The sequence below is a fragment of the Rhipicephalus microplus genome, chromosome 3 (genome assembly GCF_043290135.1).
Source record: "Rhipicephalus microplus isolate Deutch F79 chromosome 3, USDA_Rmic, whole genome shotgun sequence".
NCBI classification, from domain to species: Eukaryota; Metazoa; Arthropoda; class Arachnida; order Ixodida; family Ixodidae; genus Rhipicephalus; species Rhipicephalus microplus.
The window spans coordinates 44,682,377-44,704,979 of NC_134702.1; the positions used below are offsets into that span (position 1 = coordinate 44,682,377).

The 22,603-nt window shown below is 47.2% G+C and overlaps 1 protein-coding gene across 4 annotated transcripts in view; it reads left to right on the forward strand.

Annotated features, from left to right (window-relative positions):
* Positions 1–22,603, forward strand: part of Pex2 (peroxisomal biogenesis factor 2) — a 126,200-nt gene that overhangs the window by 88,977 nt on the left and 14,620 nt on the right. For 2 of the 4 annotated variants that reach the window (XM_075889384.1, XM_037426641.2), the window contains exons 1-5: positions 13,526–13,631; positions 13,792–13,857; positions 14,192–14,269; positions 14,382–14,444; positions 15,657–15,854. In XM_075889384.1, coding sequence (XP_075745499.1) covers positions 13,816–13,857; positions 14,192–14,269; positions 14,382–14,444; positions 15,657–15,854 — 381 coding nt within the window. In that variant the 5' untranslated portion in view covers positions 13,526–13,631; positions 13,792–13,815. Of the gene's footprint in view, positions 1–13,525; positions 13,632–13,791; positions 13,858–14,191; positions 14,270–14,381; positions 14,445–15,656; positions 15,855–22,603 lie in introns of those variants that run through there. The other 2 variants (XM_075889382.1, XM_075889383.1) reach the window with 1 other exon arrangement.

Consider the following 22,603-nt stretch of genomic DNA (forward strand, 5'->3'; position numbering starts at 1 on the left):
AAGGTACGTGACTGGTGCAAACATGATAATCATGAGATGCGTGCCATGTAACAACATGACTACATGCCACGCTCATGATGCAATGCGGCCGTTTCGCTAGCGTCACATACACCAAATTTGGTATTACGGGGCGTGAATAAATGACGAAGGTATGATAATGGTGCAAACATTGTAAACATGAGATGAGTGTCATGTAACAACGTCACTACATGCTACGCTCATGATGCGCTCGTGGCCGTTTCGATAGCTTCACATGTACCAAACTCGGTATTACGTGACGCGAATGGACGACATAGGTAAATGACACATCCAAACATGATAACCATGACATGCGTGTCATGTAACAACATGAATACATGCCCCACTCATGATGCACTCGTGGCCGTTTCGCTAACTTCACATATGCCGTATTCGGTATTACGCGTGACGCTAATGGACGACGAAGGTGTGTGACTGGTGCAAACATGATAATCATGAGATGTGTGTCATGTGAGAACATGGCTACATGCCACAGTGAACGCGCCAATACATTTCGACGTGACGCGGTGCACGTGCTCTCCGGCGTTCCATTTCGTGGCGTCACGCCGGCGTTGCCACGCCAGGCGCCGGTCCTGCCGTATGCTCGTATGTGCGTGCCACGCTGCGTTGCTTTGACGCATGCGCGTTTCAGCTCGTCCGGCGTCCCTCCGTCACGAAAAGAGGGAGAAGCAGTGTTGTCTGGGTAACGCATCGGCGCGAAAAATTCGCATGTCGCATTTCGCGCCGGTTGCCGTCGGGCCGAGAGTGGTCGCGCCTGGCGTCACCTATTGAGTGCTCGCGTTTTGCTAACGTAGCGTCGCAGTGGCCAGCGTGCATGCGCGTCAACGCTACATTGGAGTATATTGGTCCCTTCATGACGCGCTCGTGGCCGTTTCGCTAGCTCCACATATACCAAATTAGGTATCCCGTGACTTGAATAGATGACGAAGGTAAACGAGACATACAAACATGATAATCATGACACGTAAGTTATGTAAGACGTCATTTACCTGCACCTCGTAACATTGTGCTGATTTTAAAGTGATATATCAACCTTTCTCATTCGTGCTTCGCATTTCGTCGATTCCCACTGTACGTGGGATCTGCCAATTTTTTTTATAATTAAGCATAAAAAACGGAGTGTATTTTGATATAGTGTTTAGCGATTTAGAGTACTTGGTACTCTACTATGGGAGAGCATAAGCCGTCCCAGACCGATCATGGGATCATTGGCTCCACACATACAATATGAATGAGGGGGTGGAGGGAGTCAGAAAAAAAGTGTTCAACGGTTTAGAGTACATGCATTCTAAATCGTTAACGACTTTTTATCATGGTACACTACTACGGAAGAGCAGAAAGCCGCCCAATCTGCATCAGATCTGTGTGTTTAGAAAAAGTGGTTAACGGTTTAGAGTACTTGTGCTACTTGGTTTTCTGCTATGGGAAAGCATAAAGCCGTCCCGTGGGTACTGACCTAGTATTAGGCAGATCTGACCCTCACTCACACTTGATGAGGCGTTGCGAGGCGAACAAAAATCGCTAGCCTGCCGATCTGCGAAATTATATGAACTAACTTTCTGCCTTCTGGCCTCCCGTGAGGTTTTCTGTTTTCCCGTAGTAGTGTACCATGATAAAAAAAATCACAGCATATGCACGGAGTTCATGATGATGAGTGAGGCGAAGCGTCCGTCCGTCCGTGCGAACGTCTGTGCGTCCATCCGCGCCTCCGTCCCTGCTTCCATCCGCCCGTCCGTCCGTCCGTTCACTGTGAACCCTCCAAGTACCGCCATCTCGCATCTTTTCATCATTTATTCAGCAAATGGAAATACCGCCATCCAGCGGACATTCCAAGGACTAAACGAGAGGTGGCATGCGTGCACTTTCTTATGGCCTGGTCTTTGTGTATACTTCCCACCTTTCACCGCCTCTAGTTCATCCATTCCTACATGCTAGTTCACTATATTCATGGCACGGCAGCCCAACCCTCTCTGAACATTGCTGAAACCTAGGAAATTACGCCCAGCGAGTTTAACGTGGCAACCCTTTCTGGTCATATAGTGCTCAATATGCGTCCTTCTGATATCAGTTTTTTGTTTAGTAATCATCAAATTCAAGGCAAATTTTATTAGAGATTAAGTCACCAATACTCGTTTCTGTAAGTTATTTTATGAGAAACAACTATCTTTTTATTTATGATTAACGTGCGTGGGTTTCCTCCTCAATTCAAATGAGTGTGCGCGTGCCGCTCCTCTAAAGTCCGGCCGTGGAGGTTGGACTACGTGAATCGCGGACGCACAACCCGTGGCTTAGGGAGCGTCGCCCCCGAAAGTGGTTAACGACTTAGAGTGCATGTACTCTAAATGGTTAACCGCTTTTTATTATGGTACGCTACTACTGGAGAGCAGAAAGCCGTCCCAATCTGCATCAGATCCGTGTGTACAGAGAGGGTTATTAATGACTTAGAGTACTTGTATTTCTTGGTACTCTGCTAGGGGAGAGCTTAAAGCGGTCCCGTGAACCTCACACTTTGATGAGTCGTTATGAGGAGAACAAATGTGTTTAGAAAAAGTTGTTAACGATTCAGAGTACGAGGTACATGTGTTTAGAAAAAGTTGTTAACGATTTAGAGTACGATGTACTAAACTATGGGAGAGCAGAAAGCCGTCCCGTGTAGTGCAAAAATCAAATATAGAAGAGCAACAATGCTCAGCGCAAAGTTTCTTGATGCAAGCAATGATATAAATTTACCCGACTTGGACACTGCCCCAGATAGTTCACCACACAGACAAACCTTTCTGTCGCTGGGTTCAAGTCGGAAGATTGAGTGAACTGATAAGTTAAGTTGTAGATTCTGGCAGCGCTGCTCAACCAAACATAATGTTTTAGGCAGTAACGCCGAAGTTTTATTTTGTATTACTTGTAGTACTTACGATGGCCGAGAAATAGTACTTACAGTACTATTAAGGCAGGCGTGCCGCGTTCGTGTGCTGTGGGCTGAGGTGACGCTTTGCCTCTTCGGCTGTAACCGTAGTATAGAATCCTGCACATAATCACATAACTGACCGAGTATCAGGCAGATCTGACCTTTCCCCTCCTCCCTTCGATTTTAAGAAAGGCGTTCGCCCCCCCCCACCTCCTTGTGCGTACGCCTGTTTGTAAATATTGCCTATGTTGTAAATATTGCCGTGACGTGGACTTAGGGAGCACACTCGGCCCCGCCGCGGTGGTCTAGTGGCTAAGGTACTCGGCTGCTGACCCGCAGGTCACGGGTTCGTATCCCGGCTGCGGCGGCTGCATTTCCGATGGAGGCGGAAATGTTGTAGGCCCGTGTACTCAGATTTGGGTGCACATTAAAGAACCCCAGGTGGTCGAAATTTCCGGAGCCCTCCACTACGGCGTCTCTCATAATCATCAGTGGTTTTGGGACGTTAAACTCCACATATCAGGGAGCACACTTGATGTTTACATGAAACTGTTTATTCGGCTGAACTTGTGGCCAGAAAACTGAAGGTCAGATTACAGCAACACACGGGCACTGCAGGATAGCGGCGAACAGGGCGTTGGTCGGCGGTCAACTGACAAGCGGTGAAGCGCGTCGGCATTTATACACTTGCCGTCGAATATTCGAGTGTTATATCGCTAGCGGCCACTTATAGGTTCCAGAATAATCTGTAATGTTCTCGAAGCGGGCGTGATCTTAACAAAATGATCTACTGCAGCCCCGAAGCTTCTCGAACACTGAAGGCGCGGTTTGCGCTGTGAATTACTGACACTGTAACGGGGCGATAACAAAACTTGGAGAAGGAATGTGGCATATGCATGACTCCTCCAAAATACTTACTGCCGAGGGATTGACATCAGCCTTATCCCCGTATTGACGAACGCTCCTCGACTCGAGATTCTCCCTTCACCTGACAGAGCTGAGCACTGCGCCACCGCTTAGCTGAAAATGACGCTGCGCTGCTCGAGAATCACAGAATATTGCTGATATGCAGTGACATGCCGTGCCCACAGACGGTGCTCTAATCTGCTTTCTCAAGTGAAGGTGGAGCGTTGAGTGAAGGGGCGTTCTAGAATACGGGGGTTAGAGTTACTCCATGGCGACACTCTCGAAAAGAGGTGCTTTGTTACGATGCAAAGGGTCTACACCGTTGCATCACATCTACGCTTGCGAGACGATGCGCACACCTCATCGGCAGTACGGGTCATCCCGAAATGTGGAGGGAAGCGATTTTATATGAGGGGAAAAGATGAAAAGTCAATCCCGCGACTGTCTGCAGCAAAGTGCGACACCTCAGCAGTGGTTCACGAGGGAGGCGATTAGGGTGGATTAAAAGAGATAGAAGTCAAGATTGAAAGGAAAGCAAAATATTGGGAGGCGATTGAGAAGTCTCGATCGGTGAGTGGACGGGACAACCGTCAGGCACGAAATCCGCTGAGCGTCTCCCGCGAAATGTGAACGCTGCAAAGTGCGATAACGCGTTCGATGCTCTAACCACTGAGCTATCACAGCGGCCCTGCTAAGTGCAAAACATGTATCACATAATTATGCAACTGTCGTCCCTTCGTGTCACCACTGCATACGATGCTTTCTACGTGAAAAGTAAATACATATCCGCACCTTCGTTTAAAACACGCGATCCACCCTACCGAATACGCCGGTCCTTGCCCCTGATATGGAGGACAGCCAAAATTACCACGCCTCAGATTCTGGCGCGAAAATTCAAGACGGAGCAGTGGGAGACCTTCCTCGCTGGCGAGGAAAAGGAGGCCCTAGTGGCGACCTGGACCAGGTGCGGCGGGCTGCTGAGGCCAGTGGAGTCCTGGACTAAGGGCCCCACCAGCGCCTCACCCACCAGCCTATAACCCTTAATTACCTCTTGTTTTTTTTTTTCTCTGTAATAAATGTTTTTCCATTCCATTTCGTTCGACGAAGACATCATAGCGGCTGTTACTGGCGACACTGGGCTGTCTTATGAGAGCTACGTATACAGTGCCCTCTGTCGGTAGATGGTGGCTGTGCTGGTGTTGTTGAATATTGACGAACAGCGACGTACCTTGGTTTGACTTTCCAGCAGTGCTCCATTGTTTGGTCGCCTTCCCGCAATGCCCGTATAGAAGCAGAGAAGCCAACTATAGCAGAAAAAAAAACCTTATCACGCGTCAGCCTGTCTCCCAACAAGGCGCCTATTTTTCTTTCACACCGCTGTAAAAACGAGGAATTAGCATTGTGAAGGCATCACGCAGAGAAAACGGGAACCCTCGTCTGATTCACTGCGCTTCGTACAGTTGTGGCCTTTGCATTGGATGAGCTGGACAAGTTCTGTGAAAAGCCGCCAGGCCTACGCAGAATGCGTAGCACCAGTCACAGCGAATGCTGGAAGAGCGGTCTTCCTATATAATATATCATCATCATCATCATCATCATCATCATCATCATCATCATCATCATCATCATCATCATCCTGACTACGTCCACTGCAGGACAAAGGCCTCTCCCATGTTCCGCCAGTTAACCCGGTCCTGTGCTTGCTGCTGCCAATTTATACCCGCAAACTTCTTAATCTCATCTGCCCACCTAACCTTCTGCCTCCCCCTAACCCACTTCCCTTCTCTGGGAATCCAGTTAGCTACCCTTAATGACCAGCGGTTATCCTGTCTACGCGCTACATGCCCGGCCCATGTCCATTTCCTCTTCTTTATTTCTTGAAATATAATATATAGTTAAACACTATTGGGGCAACTACTACAAACAACGGGCATGGTACCCACTACGCAGTTAATCATTGTAATCTTTCTGTAGTGGGGGAGCGTCTACTATGCCATTATTCGTCATTTTTCGGAAAAGCGTGGAACCGGTTACGCATTTGTTAGGCCTCGTGTACATTACGTTGATGCTGTCGCTGACGACTATTGTCATCTCTGGCTATAGCCGTTTTGTAGCGCTTTTAGAGTGCTCTCCTGAGATAGCAGGAGGAGCGCCTGGTGTACTCGGTAGTGGGGATCGCCCAACTCCTGTAACACGCATACCCACCCGTGGTTTTCTGGAGACAGCGCTGTTCAAAGATTGGGAGGGGTGAGGGGGGGCACCATCGCGATTTGAAAAGCCGTTTCGTATTTGTCCTTGTCGATGAATTATTGCACTCTAGCCAGCGAATTCCGTCGGAGCATTTCGTCCACTCCAGGAACAGCAGTTCTGCATACCTCGCTGAATTGCCTTCGAGTCTTACAGAATTCAACCAACGTTAGCGAGAGCTTAAGATTGACCAATCGACCGCGCGAAGCGACAATTAAAGCAAATGATTGGTCGAGGTCTATCGCCTGCCTGCCGGAACATGCTATAATAAAGCATTGAAGTACATGCACTCTGACACGGAGATCTAAGAAGGAAGCGGTACCTTTTGATTTATGTTTGAAGTTGTCCCGTAAGCACGTGCGCCTTAAAGAGGGTGGGCCCGATATCAAAACGTGGTGTCCCATAAAATTTGGATTGTTTCGTTAACTCTGCGAACCATGTATGCACGACGTCACGATGGTGCGTAGCTATGAGGTGGCTGTTTGGAGAGAGAAAGAGGGGGAGATGTTTATATTTTCAGAATAGCTTAGGCTCAGATGTTCACTTGAATGACATTTTCTGACCTGCTAGTGAGCGTTCGTGAAGGGCAAAAGGTCGAAAGATACAACACAAGGTTTTGAAGGCATAGTCTTCAAACCCCGACATGGTCCTGCCATCTAGACCCTAGACTAGACTCTAGATTTAGTCTAGTCTAGATCTGGACCAGACCCTTTTTGCAATGTCGCTTTCCGCTGCCTGTAACTTTTGTAACTTTTTGTAAATTTGTAGTTTAAATTTTTTTTCTCAATGTGAAATGCAGCTTTTTTCCCTTCGCACCAAACCGCGCAAACAGTGTATTTTGGTGTACTTGTCACGTGGTTAAATAAACTAAAACTCAACTCAACTCAACCCTAGACGCGGTGTTCACCTAGACAGTTCTCAAACAGCACACTGAAGAATGCCTTTCATTTTTGAAAATATGTAACTTTCTATCATCATCATCATCATCATCATCATCATCATCAACTGCAGCAGCAGCCTGACTGACCTCCCGCATGTAACTTTCCATTCTTCATTAAAAGGCGGCGGCTGTGCTGGTCGCAACAAGCGTACGTTTCCGTTGGTGACAGCAGCAGCATGTGGTCAGTGTGACGTCAGCAAGGCCTTCTAGACTTGTACGTAACCGCCGCGGGCATGCACGCACACGTATTACACCTGCGCGCGCACACACGTCTTTGGCGAACGCGCCGCTTTTCACGACCACGTGCGTACAGCGTAAACCCACGACTTCTTCGGCACACCTCGCCTCCGTGCTGCGCGGCCGGCAACGGAGAGAGTTGCCAGCTTTGCCGGCCAAGGTCCCGCAGGGGAAACCGGGGGCGACTCTTCGGCTAAACACACTCACGCACGACGTTCCACGCAGCTGTGGGCCCCCGCGAGAAGAACGTCTTCGGCGTCCGATTGGAAATCGCGCGGCGAATGTCCTTGCGCGTACGCTCACGCACGCGCACGCCTTTTTGGTGCGTGGAGAAAGAAAGCGACGCAATGCGTAGTGGATGTGTGGCGTCGGCCGTGCAGTTCTGTGAACGAAATAAAGAAAAACCTTCGCGGCCACGACTGCTGTGAGGTTGTGGTATTACGGAAAACGTACAGTATACGCGTCTGGCCTGTCCGGCGCTGCCGACCCATATTTACGACGCCTTTGTCTTTATATAGACGGCGCTAGCCTGCGTGTCAGGCATATACGTGTGAGGCAGTAATCAATAAGGTTGAGAGAAAAAATCGATGGAACGGAAACTATTCCGATAGGGTGAGGCCGTGCCACTAAACACATCTTAGTTGTGGTCAAGTTGACTTAAAAAAAAATGTTTGGTTAGTGGGAGACACAACATGAGCTTTGACAAAAAAAAAAAAAACGTTTTGTTGTTGTATTTCTGCCACGCCACTGCGTTTATACGACCTATTTTTACGGTCAGATATTGCGCGTACTTGTGCATGTGCAACTGGTTTGCTTGGTATGCTGATTTGATTTGCGGGGTTTAACGTCCCAAAACCACCATATGATTATGAGAGTCGCCGTAGTGGAGGGCTCCGGAAATTTCGACCTCCTGGGCTTCTTTAACGTGCACCCAAATCTGAGCACACGGGCCTACAACATTTCCGCCTCCATCGGAAATGCAGCCCGTTGCCGCCGGGATTCGATCCCGCGACCTGCGGGTCAGCAGCCGAGTACCTTTTAGCCACTAGACCACCGCGGCGGGGCTTGTTTGGTATACGAAGTCTTGGGAAATTTGCTGGAGATCAAGTCATCGATACTCATCTCGATAAGTTCATCTCGAGATTCACGAGTTGCAAATACTGGCTTCACACTGTCGGCGAGGCATCGCGAGAGATTTCGTTTCAGACCTTATTGTTCATTGCGGAGCGTTTTAGGGGACTTGCTTGTCGTCCGTCTGTACGCTTCTTGCGGTCATGATCACGCTCGCAGTATAGCGCTCAATAGAGGCCACAACAAGACATAAAATGCCTAAAATGGGGTTAAAATGAACAAACATAATCTAAAATAATATAATTTACAGACACGACCAAGAAGCGATTACAATAATCAACTAATAATCACTAAAAATGCTTCGGAAACACGCAATAGAAGGCGTCACCGTCTCTCCAAGCATATGGCCCTCCTACCGGCGCTTCTCCAGCGCCTCCGTTGTTGTGTCTGATGCGGGGAAACAACCTGACGAAGCTCTCCGCAGACGACGTGTATAGCTCAACTACCGTAACGAGCAAAAAAGTGAATGGAGCGTAGAAGGAAAAGTAGCTAGAAGACATGTCACAGTTTGCGAATCTCTCTGACAAGACTATACTAGTTACAGAGGGAAACCAAATGGTAGTATATAGATGTTCGGTGGGGAAGCCTTGCATGCTTACCAAATACTAACCACGCGGATACGGCCGTTCCTTCAATTGTTCGCTACGCAGGGTGCGACTGTTCGGATGACACAACAAACGGTGACGCGAACAACGTCTCGCATATTCTGCGCCGCATATGCTTCCTCCATTGCTGCATACGCACCAAACCCGTTTGCAGTGAAGGCGAAAGACGGCTCTGAGAAGGCTTTGAGACAAAGAAACCGCGCTTTTGACGATCAGTACGTGGCATTTAGCAGTCACGCGGTGACCCGAACCTTGGTACTCTTGTCACGTTTTCTCGGCCTGCAAGTCGGTTACGCGCGATCCTAGCTCGTGTACACAAGCTGAGAGCTGCACGCTGTACATGACGGACGCATTTTGCTCTGTACTTATTTCGATGCGTCGTAGTCCGTCCACTTAGTACGAGACGTGACGGATCGACCGAAGAAGCTTTGACGGACGTGCTCTGAGCGGAAGCAGCCTTGCTTGGGAAGGTCGCAGACCGTCGAGGCCGCGGACCACTTCTGATCAGCACCAGCTGCCTGTCATTTTCTCCTCGCGACGTTAAACGCTCGTGTACACCGCACGCCGTCGTGAGGTGGAGCTGCAGTCCTTCACGCTAGGCGTGCTCTCGCTATTGTGGGCGCTAACCATGGGTACCATGGTCACCGAGTTTGCGATAATATGTGTGGTAGGAACGCAGAGTAGCAATTTAGGATGAAGTGCACGCGTGTTTTGTCGTTAGATGGCCTTGATAATTGTTGAGGACTGCATAGAGGAACAGCAGCAGGTCACTCGCTTGGAAGGAGCCGCGGCACTGTTTGAAATGGGTGCCTTAGTTTCGAAATAAGTATTTGTTCCCTAATAGCTTATGTAAGGCTGGACCGCAGATAACGCTGGGTATTCAACATAAATCAAGCAGTTTATTTATAGTTTTTGCCGACCTGAATTTACACTTAGACTCAGGCTACAAGAATACAAGGCGTTTATGTGCTTTGGAACTGTGGTGTTTTTTTACTTAAATCGAAATGAATCGGTGCTTTGCACTGATTTATTGCAGACACTGCGGAATCATGCAGGGCGTCGATGAAGCATAAACATCTTGGAAGAAATCTACAGGGGATCAACTGCTACCATAGTGCTTCATAAAGAAAGCAACAGAATACCAATCAAGAAAGGCGTAAGGCAGGAGTGTACAATCTCCCCAATGATATTTACCGCGTGCTTACAGGAGATTACCAGAGGCCTAGAATGGGAACAGTTTGGGATAAGAGTTAATGGAGAGTACCTTAGTAACCTGCGCTTCGCCGATGACATTGCATTACTGAGTAACTCAGGGGACGAATTCCAACTCATGATTACGGAGTTGATTGAGTTGACTCATGATTACGGAGACAAGGAGAGCAGAAAGGTGGGTCTTAAAATTAATCTGCAGTAAACGAAAGTAATGTACAACAACCTCGGAAAGGAGCAGCGCTTCGAGATAGGTAATAGTGCACTTGAAGTTGTAAAAGACTATGTCTACTTAGGGCAGGTAATAACCGCAGAGCCTAACCACGAGATTGAAGTAACGAGAAGAATAAGAATGGGGTGGAGCACATTCGGCAAGCACTCTCAAATTATGACAGGTAGATTGCCACTATCCCTCAAGAGGAAGGTATATAACAGCTGTATCTTGCCGGTACTTAGCTACGGAACAGAAACCTGGAGACTTACAAAGAGGGCTCAGCTTAAATTGAGGACGACGCAGCGAGCAACGGAAAGAAAAATGGTAAGTGCAACCTTAAGAGACAAAAAGAGAACAGAGTGGATTAGGGAACAAACGGGGGTTAAGGATACCATAGTTGAAATCAAGAAGAGGAAACGGACATGTGCCGGGCATGTAGAACGTGGACAGGATAACCGCTGGTTATTAAGGGTAAGTAACTGGATTCCTAGAGAAGGCAAGCCAGAAGGTTAGGTGGGCAGATGAGGTTAAGAAGTTTGCGGGTAGTAAATTGGCAGCAGCAAGCACAGAACCGAGTTAACTGGCGGAACATAGGAGAGGCCTTTGTCCTGCAGTGGACGTAGTCACACTGATGATATGATGATGATGATGATGATGAAATTGGTGCCTTATTAATATCAATATTGCTATTGTAGCGGCGAGAGAAGGAGAGACGTGAGAAGACGTCGAAGGCGGCCGATGGGGCCGTGCTGATCTCGCCACTTTATTGCAGGCCTGAAGCGGAGCCACGTCGGCTACCAGCGTCCGCCACGCCAGGCGTGTCAGCTCGTTCTAATTCTCGCGCAGCTCGAGCTCGCGCCAGCTGCGCGAGAGACGCGGCGCGGTGATGGAAAAAATGATGATGGTGATGATGGCACTACACTATTAATATGAGACTGCAGTTAGATGCGAATGTGTGTTTCCGTAATTGGTGCGATTGAGTGCGCTGCGGGCAGTTCCAACTAATGGTTCTAACTGCACATTGTAATTTAGAACGGCGAGTGATAGTTTTGGATCGCACGCATGTGCTGTTGCTCCTTGGTACTGTTTCGTGTTTTGTATGCTCAGTACCTTCGAGAGGTCAGTGGTGGTCGGTAGCTTATTTGCTCGCCAATTACTCTCACATCACAGTTCGATGATGATGATGATGATGATAATAATAATAATAATAATGATAATAATAATAACAATAATAATAATAATAATAATAATAATAATAATAACAGTGTCATATAGATCAATGGAGATAATTAATCATTTGCTGTTCTTGTTCATTATGGTAAATAATATTTATGTATTGGCAGCATGCAATGAAACGAAGCCGCAATGTGGTGCTGTGGTGCTCCTGGCCAGCCGGCGCCACTTTTGGTTAGAAAACAGCGCGAAAAACCACAGCGTGGACACACAGAAAGGAAACGCACACAGCGCTGACTCAACAATTTCAACGAAGAATGCACAGAGCGCTGTGTGCGTTCCCTTTCTTTGTGTCTTGTGATTTTTTGTGCTGTTTCCTATTAATCTAAAACCAAGAAGCCCAGCTCTCCACAATTTTGCCCATTTTTGGTGTTGTCCTTGTTTTTTCGCGCCGGGGGTCATTCTCATAGTATCTAATCGTGTAAGGTAAACACTTGTTTATCTTATACTGTCGTGATTTATCTTACCGTGGCTGTCTGACGGAGTTCTGCGCGCGCACGCCGATTCGTCCGGGTCTCCGTGACAAGATTCTGCTCAGCGATAAAGCTCTGCGCGTCGACAACTCCGTTAACTGTCTTCGCACACTGTCCGAGTTTGAGTTTCGGCATGACACAGAAGCCTACTCGTTCAACGTTCTCGTCGTTGAACTTGTTTCTTGTGCGGTTGGAGCAACCGTAAACCGTGCTGTTGACCACAGTTGGTTTGATGCAACTTGACGCGCAACATTGCGTTGCTACCGGGGCATTTGTTCCAGTCCATGCATCACGCTGTAGTTGAGGAATCTTCTGACGCCGCAGTTGCTTAAATACAACAGACGGGGACAAAAAGAGAACACCGCACAATACCATTCAAACACCGAAGATACAGTGGCAATCGTAGGTCGTCTGCTGTGTAGAACCTAAAAAATGGTGCCCGGCCGGGCGCATCGCAGCCTTTACTCCTGAGTTTCAGTACATACTTTCGGGATTGAAATGAGACCTTTGTCTGAGTACTGGTTCATTTTTACTTGGTTTCTGAAATTATGTTTACAGCCTGGTAAAAAAAAAAAACAGACTTTCAGCATCTTTCAAACAAGCAATAAAAGCATGTGATAATGCAACCGTCTAGACACCTTAGCCAGCTAGAAGCTAGTCATTATTACATAACGGCACATAACGGAAAATTATTAATGTATGGGTACAATCACTATTGCTTTGAAAAAAAAAATGACACATTGGTGACAGTAAAAAAAAAAAATGAAGCACAAGAGATTCTCAACCGAACGAAAACCGGTTAACAATATGGTAAAGGCTAGCTGAAACCAACCTTGACATAAAATTGACGAGTATCTAAATAGAAAGTGCGTGGGACTGCGGCTTTCGCACGCAACGTTTCTGGAACTTGGTTCTAGAAACGTTCTAGAACCTATTTCTAGAAACGTTGGTCGCACGCGCTGAAATTTTCTGAAAAGGAGACGGGCAGCTGAAACCACATTTACGGGTCTCTGGTTTCAATCACCAACCGAAGTTTTTTTTTTTTTTCGCCTTTTCTCGGTCGCGCGTGTGTGAGGTCTAGTGTTAGGAGTAATTTAACAGCTGTAAATACCTAGTACAACTCCTGAATAGGGTTCCATGAGTAGCCTCAACGCCCCTGAAAAGCTGACATAGGTCATCTTTATGCCGTTGGAATACTGTCATATTAACGACATACAAGCGCAAATATAGAGAAATTTCGTACATACCAACGGCTGGAGTAACAGTTACTCTACCAATGGCAAACTAAAACCAACGTGGGCGAAACAAGAACTGACTTAGAAGTGGATTGTCCCGGATTCAAAAACGCCTAGCTTTGTCCCATCTTTGTTATTCCCATCGGCATCACCATCACCAGTATGGCGGCACTCTGCTTTTGCTTCTGCAAGTTTTAGCAAAACTTTTCCTCTTTGCTCGCTGTGTCGTGCGTGCCTTCTCTAATATTTGGTTCGGAGTAAGTAACCTGCTAAAGACTCAGTACCTGAGAAAGTTCTCATGTCACCTTTCCTTAACTTGCGCTTTTTCTTGGGTAGTTTTGGTTACACCTTCCCGTGCTGTACTTCCTACACCATTCGCTGCTTCCTTTAACGTGCTCTACGCGTCAATTTTTGCAGGCACACTTCGCTGGTCAGTGCCACATGACCACGGAGAAACCAGTCGTCGGCTCTCGAGTCAACCAGGTACGGTGCAACTGTATTCTGCCGTTGTAGCGCTTGCACGACTCTGCGTAGCCCTCTGTGTGCAAGGCTACACAAAATCGTTCCGTTTATTTGCGTTAGTTTCTTCGCGCACTAACGTTTACTCGTTTATGTGTGTCTACAACTCAGTGAACTTACTTCTACTGTTATAATCACGCTGCTGTGAGAAATTGCCTTCTGTGATTTGAGACGACCGCCAAAGGTTACTTACTGGCCGTGCATTCATTTGGAAAGCGTCACTCCGCCGTACTCCAACTTTGCTCGAACTTATTGGCAGGCACGCATTCACGTCCATATTTTTGTGTTCTATTTTCAGCTCGATGCTGTTGAACTCGACGATGAATTATTCGCGTTGTTCCGGAGCAAGCTCGGCGACGTGTTCAGGCATGCGGGCGTAAGTAGCCTGCTTTGTGTTTCATCGTGTGCCGTCGTGTGTTTCGGGACGTAACCTGTCGTGTGTTTAGCAGAGAGTTTACACACATGCTTGAACGCACTTGTCTCTTCAGGGTAGCTTCTACCCTACCTTCGAGCCTGAGATCAAAGCCATCCTGAAAGCAGTTCTCTATGGGGTAAGTGTATAATAATGCTGAAGGTGTGTTTCAAACGGTCATTTGTTTTCCGCATGACGAAACCCGTCCGCGTCCCAAATGCGTAACTGTGGTGCACACTGTTTGAAGCCCCAGCTCAACGAGCAGTGCGTAAAGGGGGCCTTTTATTAATTATTATTATTATTATCGGTAGTATTAGTAGCAGTAGACGTAGTGTGTCTCAGCAGTGGATGCTATGGATATTGACGAACCTTGATTAATTCAGCACATTCGTGAAGCCAACTTCAGCTGCAAATACCATATTAAGTGTGCCAAACAGAGCCGAGAGTGAGCACATGTGCATTGCATTTGATGTACAGGAACATTAAAATTTGGCATTTATTTTCCTACCTCTCCTCCATTGCCTTCGTTTATTGAATCTATCTGACTGTGTGTGCCCACTGTTTAGTAACTCTGGTTTGTGTGTGACAAAGTATCATATTTCAGCTTGCTTCATTTAATGAGCTCACGGAATGCAATGATTACACGTAATTACCTCAGTGCTCACAAAGAACCGCCTCACTCGAGTTTTTATTCGACACCACTGGTGAGCACAGCATGGCTCCTCAGCTGACAAAGAACTTGAGTTTTAGCGACGCCTCATTGGTTCCTGGGATAAAGTGTTGCCTTGGAAGTGCATTTTAACTACAATGCCTACGAGTTTAAAACTTTGCTAAGGAAACCACGTAAAGAGATACGAGTGACTTCACTTGACAAACAGTCCTTCCATATTCTTTATTGTGCCGAGTGAATGGACATTGCAGAACAAGTTATATACAGATGCCAAACGCTCAGTGTAACAACCATTCAGACCAAGCATCAAAATCTACAAGTTCCATTTAGTCCCTTTCTTAAGCTTCCACAAGGCAGCGAACGAGGATTGCATGTTTTAATGTTTGTTGCATTATGGTGGTCAGTAAACAAAAACGTGTGTCTGGAGTATCCTTTTGGTTGTCCTGAGAGATTGAGCTACTAGGCTTAAACGGAATTTGATGGGCCACCGCCAAAGAAAAAAACTGTTTGTTTTTGTGCATGGACATAGGATTTTCTTTCATTCATGCAACAACATTCTTTATTAGCTTATTTCTTTATTCTTTCCATTATTTCTTTATTTCTCCTTTATTCTTTCAAAAAAGTAAACGATTCCTTGAGAGTTCATTCGGTGCTCACGAAAACTTCTGTTTTCATTTTCAGTTCACTGTGTACGAGTGTGGGGCCACGGTGGGCCAGAGACTTCTGGGGCTGGAGTTCTTTGCAAACGGGACAAGCCTCAGCCGCATTACCAGGCGCCAGACATTGGCTCTCATACTTCTCAGCATTGGCTTGCCGTGGATTCGGGAACGAGGCCTGAACCTTCTTCTTCGGTTTCTTCCTAAAATGCAGCGTAACAAGGTCCGTTAATTGGCCATTGGAGGTGATTACCTCTGCCTGGTGCATGTAGCTGTGTACGCAGGGGCGGATACAGCCACCCACTTTAGAAGGGCAGCCGCTTGAATTAACACTGGAAAGTGGGGGGGGGGGGGGGGGCATGACCTTTAGTTCTTTGTTTTTACTAGCAAAAAAACCATGTAATGGCGTAACTACTGTTAATGTGTGCTCACAGTGGTCCCACTCATTTGTCCTAACTGGTGAAAGCAGGTGGACGGCAAGCACTGAAGAGAGGGGGAGGGGATGCTGCTTTGAGGTGGACGATCGCCCCTGCCCCCCCCCCCCCCCTCCTTCTGGATCCGTCATTGTGTGTACGTCGCGCACATTCAGTCGTCTTTTGCACAGGTGGTAAGCACGGTTTCAAAAAGCACCTCATTTCTCCTCGTAGCGACAGCCTGTACCAGTTATGAATTGTGTTTTATTAGAAATAATACACTTGAAACTATCTATAGCAGTTTTGCAGCAGATCTCACAAAAGTGAGTCATCACCTTATTTGGTTAGGTGATGCTGTCATCTAGATAACTATAATAATAATTACAATTTCTTCATTTCTGGCATAAGGACTGATTTTAAAACAAAAAAATTACTATGACTTCTTTGATCACAAAGAGATACATCTACAAATAGAAATAAGAAATAGTTAATGGCAAACAGAAATAGTACAGTGATATCATGATCATGTATCTGGATCCTTAGTCAGCTAGGCTAGTGATAGAAAGATGTTTGAAAACAGATGAAAGGGAATGGCTTAAAAAAAGGCACATATGTCACAAAGATATGTCTGTACATGTAAAGCACAATGTATGTAATCTAATTGACTTAAATAGTTACATAGGGCTCGTACTATGATGGCACTATGCACATTTTTATTGATGTGTTGTAAAAAACTTAGGTTGCTCTCTTTCTTCTTTAGGCTTAACCCAGTTTGTCTCGGGATACTTTTTTCATGAATGTATTGTTACGGGGAGAAAAGGCGTCGTCCAGTGTATTTACAATGTGTGTCTAAACACGTAACGCCAGACATACATGGCAGAGCCAAGTCCACGCGAATATCAGCGAGCGTTGTCTTCCTCTTTGCTGTCTTCCTCTTCATCTCCGACAGCGCTTCATAGCATCACCCCCGGCAGCGAAAGCACCGACCCGGTGCTCGATCGGTCGGAGTGGAACGGCTTTAGTTGCATGACGTGAATGATGTCATATGATCGCGCTGTGGTGGTCTCCAGAGGTTCGATTTTGTACGTGACATCGGTGACTTGGCGCAAGGCTCGCAATGAACCAGAGTATGGAAAAGTCAACTTTTCGCAAAGACCAACTCGTTGTGACGATGTCCAAAGAAGGATCATGTCACCAGGATTGAAGTGGACATCCCGGTGGTGAATGTCGTAGATTTGTCGTTGCTTCTCTTGCGAAGTCTTAAGCTGAAAGCGGGCAACTTCGCGTGCCTCCTCAGGTCTAGCGATTGCATCACGAGCGTATTTTGATGTATCAAGAACGGGTGGAAGGAGCGTGTCGAAAGGCAGCGTGGGCTCTCGTCCGTAGAAGAGAAAAAATGGAGAAAAACCTGTCGGGTCATGCCGAGACGTAATGTACGCAAATGTTACGAACGCCAAAGCTTCATCCCTGTCACGATGATCCGGCGAAACATACATTGCGAGCACGTCCGTAAGCGTTCTGTTGAACAGCTCCGTTAGGCCATTGGTCTGCAGGTGATACGCAGTGGTGAACTTGTGTTTTGTATCGCAAGCGTACAGAATGTCTTGGACCACCTTTGATAGAAAGTATCGACACCAGTCTGTAATGAGCTGTCGAGGTGCGCCATGGCGAAGTATGATGTCCTCGAGGAGAAAGTGGATGACGTCGGTTGCTCAACTGGTGAGGATAGCCCGGGTGATCACATACCGAGTCTTGTAGTCGGTGGCAACAGCTATCCACTTGTTTCCTCTGATGGATAGAGGAAAAGGGTTGGGGAGGTTAACACCAACTCTAAAATGGTTGAGATGGTATCTCTATGGGTTGAAGGTGTTCTGCTGGAAGGGTGGCGTGTGTTCTGCATTGCTGACACGATTTGCATGAAGCTACGTAACGACAAACAGAGCGGTAAATACCGGGCCATAAGAAGCGGTGTCGAACATGGTCGTAAGTTCTTGAGATGCCCACGTGACCTGCAGTAGGAATGTCATGCAACTGCACGAGAACAATCTGACGCATATGTGTAGGTATGACCAGCAGCAAGTGAGGAGCGTCAGGATGCACGTTGTAAGGGTATGCATGTTGTAAGAGAACACCATCATGGAGCACAAACACACGAAGCTATGGAGGCGTAGTGGGGTCACTCAGTTGGTTGATGATTCCTCTCAAGTGAGGATCACGTCGTTGCTCCTCTCCGATGTTTGCCAATGCGAAAAGCGTCAGAACGCACATGGACTCTCCACTCTCGGGAAGATCTGGTGGATCTACTGGGTGACGAGACAATCAATCAGCGTCCTCGTGTTGTGGGCCCGTTTTATAGACGACGGTAAATGAGTACTCTTGTAGACTCAACGCCCACGGTCCCAGACGTCCGGTAGGGTCTTTCAATGATGACAGCCAGCATAAGGCGTGGTGGTTCGTGACTACGGTGAATGACCGTCCATACTAATATGGGTGAAATTTGTCTATGGCCCAAACGGGCGCAAGATATTCGCTTTCAGTGATGGAATAACTGCGCTCCGCTGTTGATAAAAGACGGCTAGCGTATGCAATGATGCAGTCACTACCATGCTGTTGCTGTGCCAAAACAGCGCCAACACCATGGCCGCTGGTGTCGGTTGGCACTTTTGTTGGAGCGGATATAGCGAAGTGGCCAAGAATCGGTGGCGAAGTGATGCGCATGGTCAGTTCAGCAAATGCAGTGGCTTGTTCAGGACCCCAGACAAAAACCACATCCTTATTCAATAGGTCTGTTAGACGGCTTGCAATGATGGCGAAATTGCGCACAAATCTTCGAAATTAAAAGCAGAGGCCTACAAAGCTTCGAACGTCATTCGCACAGGTTGGCACAGGAAGATCTTTGACTGCGCACACTTTGTCGGGATCAGGACGAACACCTGAAGAATCAACAAGATGTCCGAGCACAGTAAGCTGCCGACGGCCGAAGTGACACTTCGAGGAGTTGAGCTGAAGGCCTTCCTTTCAGAAAATGAAAAGAATTGTCGAGAGGCACTCGAGGTGTGTCGCAAAGGTCGGCGAAAAGACAATGACGTCATCAAGGTAACATAAGCATATTGACCACTTGAAACCGTGTAGTAGAGCATCCATCATTCGTTAGAACCTAGCTGGGGCGTTGCATAACCTGATTGGCATCACTTTAAACTGATAAAAGCCATCAGGTGTAATAAATACAGTTTTTTGATGGTCCATGTCATCAACTGCAATCTGCCAGTACCCCGAACGAAGGTCTATCAAAGAGAAATATTTTGCATCACTGAGACAGTCAAGGGCGTCATCCATGCGTGGTAGAGGGTACACGTCTTTTTTTGTTACCTTATTGAGGTTTCGATAATCGAAACAAAAGCGCCGGCTGTTGTCCTTCTTTCTGATGAGCCCAACAGGGGAAGCCCAAGGGCTTGAAGAAGGTTCTATAATGTCCCGGGCAAGCATTTTGTCGACTTCTTTTTGTATGATTTGACACTCAGTCGAAGAAACGCGATAGGGTCGCCGGTGTATCGATTTGGCATCGCCGGTATTGATCCGATGCTTCACAATGGTTGTCTGTCCAAGTTTTTGGTCATTAAGGTCAAATACGTCTCGGTATGAAGCAAGGACACGAAGAGCGTGCACATGTTCAGCCGAAAGGTCTGATATGATCATTTTTGGGATCTTTTCGAAAGCAGTTTGACCCAAATCAATACTCGTGGGTGATGGGTTATCCACTGTAAAGGCGGAAATGTGGTGGTCACAGGCCGGGGCAAGGGACGCAAGGGAAATACCCTGGGACAGAACTTGTGAGCATAGTCCAAACGAAGATGCTGAGAGCAATACAGGTGACTTGACGGCGAAGGAGAGCGGTACAGTCAGGGAGGCGTCGATGGTGTAGCAGCATTGTCTTCATGGGTGGGTAGTCGAGAACAGGAGAACGCTGATTGTTGGAATAGTTGTACCAGAGTTGCGAGTTCCAGGGACTACGGCAGGGGCAGGAAATGTGGCCGACGCATCCACAATTGAAGCAAATGGGCCTGTCGTCAGGAGTTTGCCATTCCGCCGGGTTCTGGTACTGGGGACGGGGGGAAGTGTTTCTGGGCAGACAGGAGGACAGGGTGGACGGTAGTCTGATCTGTTCATGGGGCAGAGCGTCTAGAGTCCGATGTTAGCAAGCTCCTGGCGTACAACGGGCTGCATTGAAGGAGCCCTGCAACATTTTTGAGCATGGTCAGAAAATGCTGCCAATTGGTAGTAGAGGCTCATGGCAACAAGCGAGCCAAATATTATAGCGCAGCACGCGGCGTGGAATTCACAGTAAATTATCAAAGTCCGCTAAAAATTACTTTCTCTTTTCTCGACAAATCACGCAATAAGCCCAAGAACACTCGTAGCAAGCCCATCTATCAGCCATTGGATGATTTGAACATGGCACGCTCGGTCATTACAGAGATCGCCGCGGGAGGCCGTCACTTGTCCACGCGATCGCACTGAAAATGCCACGCATTCGAAGAAAGAAAAAAGTACTCCAGGTCACGAGGCACCCATGACGTGTTTTATTTGCCCCTCTCATCTCTTCTTGCTTAGCTTCCAGCGCATTCGTCGGGACGAGAGAAGGGAGAATGCGATTGCAGCGTGTGACAAATCTTTGTAACTCCGCTTATACTAAACGGATTCTTAAAATACTTGCGGCTTTGAATTTGTGAGGCAATATGCTTTTCTAGAGAATTAATTCTATGGTTACTGAAAGAAGTGTTTCTGGGCCCCTTTAAAGAAATCATGTGGGAATCGTCGTGGCCACAACTTTGCATGAGGACTGAAGCTGCAGCCTCGATTTCGCGGTGTACAAGGCGTACAATGTGCTCGCCTGCAGCAGAAGCAGGTGGCGGATAGATATCCTCGCAATTAGACGTTGCCGCTGTGTTGGGAAGGCGTGAAAAACTAGGAGCAATGCGACAATTTTTGGCTTCTTCATAGCGCCGACATTTGCTAATAACGTCGTCGACTGTCGACGAGTTGCGGAACACCAGTAGAATGAAGGCATCATCCGTGATTCCCTTAAGGATGTGCGCAACCTTTTCGGATTCCGGCATCTTTTCGTTAACCGTGCGCCAGAGGGCGAGCACATCCTGAATGTAAGTCACGTATGATTCGGTGCAGGACTGCAGTCGGCATGCGAATCCTTTCTGCGCCGAACGACGACGCTCAATGGTCTTGCTGAAGACGTTGATGAATTTGCGTTTGCATAGGTTCCAACTGGTGATCACTTCCTCGTAGTTGGAAAACGAAACTTTGGCCGTGCCCTCAAGGTAAAATAGAACATTGGCCAATGTGAGCGTTGGGTCCGAGTTGTATAGTGCGCTCACCCGTTCTTATAGCTGAAGCCAATCCTCGACAACTTAGTTGTCAATGCCGGAAAAGGTGCCCGGGTCGCGTGGTTGGGTCAGGACGATGGTGCGGTTAGCGGCAGTTTGTTGTGGCGTGGCAGGCCCGGCTGGCCAAGACACGGTTGGAGACATTTCCGATGCATCCTCGTATTCCTCTTGAGCAGACATAGCAAAGGCAGCCAAGGAACGTCCGCTAGGGAGAATCGCCGTGATGGTGAAAGGGAGAACCCGCACCTCCACCAAAATGTTACGGGGAAAAAAGGCGTCGTAGAGTATATTTACAAGGTGTGTCTAAACACGTAATGCCAAACATACAAGGCAGAGCCAAATCCACGTGGATATCAGCGAGCGTTGTCTTTCTCTTTGCTGTCTTCCTCTTCATCTTCGACAGCGCTTCGTAGCAGTATGTTAGGAGAACTCGCATGCCGAAGAGCTTCTTCTGTGCTTTGTCGCATCACGGGGGGTCGCTCGCCAACCAAAGGCTTTCATGAGTGTTGGTGTCCAATAAGATTTGACTACCTGTTGGAATCAATGGCCCAAAGTTTAGGGGCATCTAGCGCAGTTGCTGATGTTAGAGAAGGCAGCGAAAGACTACTGAAGATAATGAGGATTTGACAAAACAAATGTATGTTTAAATATGTTGTGTATGTGCTTCATTTTCTAAGAAATAATGTCAACAAACATGCTTTCACTTCGCAAGTGCTTTGTATCACGGGATGCTGTACTCAAAATTCCGAGCAAGCGCCCCCTCCACCCTTCGACAAGTCAATATTACCAGCAAACAAGAGAAGGTGTGGAAAGAGAGAGGGGAGCACATGGGGGCTTTTTATAACAGCGCACCAAACTTCGAGATGATGGTGAAAAAAAATTTTTTTTCACCATGAAAAAGACAGAAAGAGGGCATATGGACTTCTTCAGAAGCCTCATACTCACTCATGTCGTGGTCAATTACAATAGCTGTTTACAAACACAAGTAACGCAATGACAATGCTGTAAGAATGTAGAAAGCATGGAATAGAAACAGCTCTGATAATAAGCAAATCCAATAACACCAAGTAAGAAACACTAATCTCGGAGCCCCTACTTTTGCTGATTATGTTGTCATAAGTACCTTCTTAAAATACCAATGTTGAAGGCCATGTTTTTGC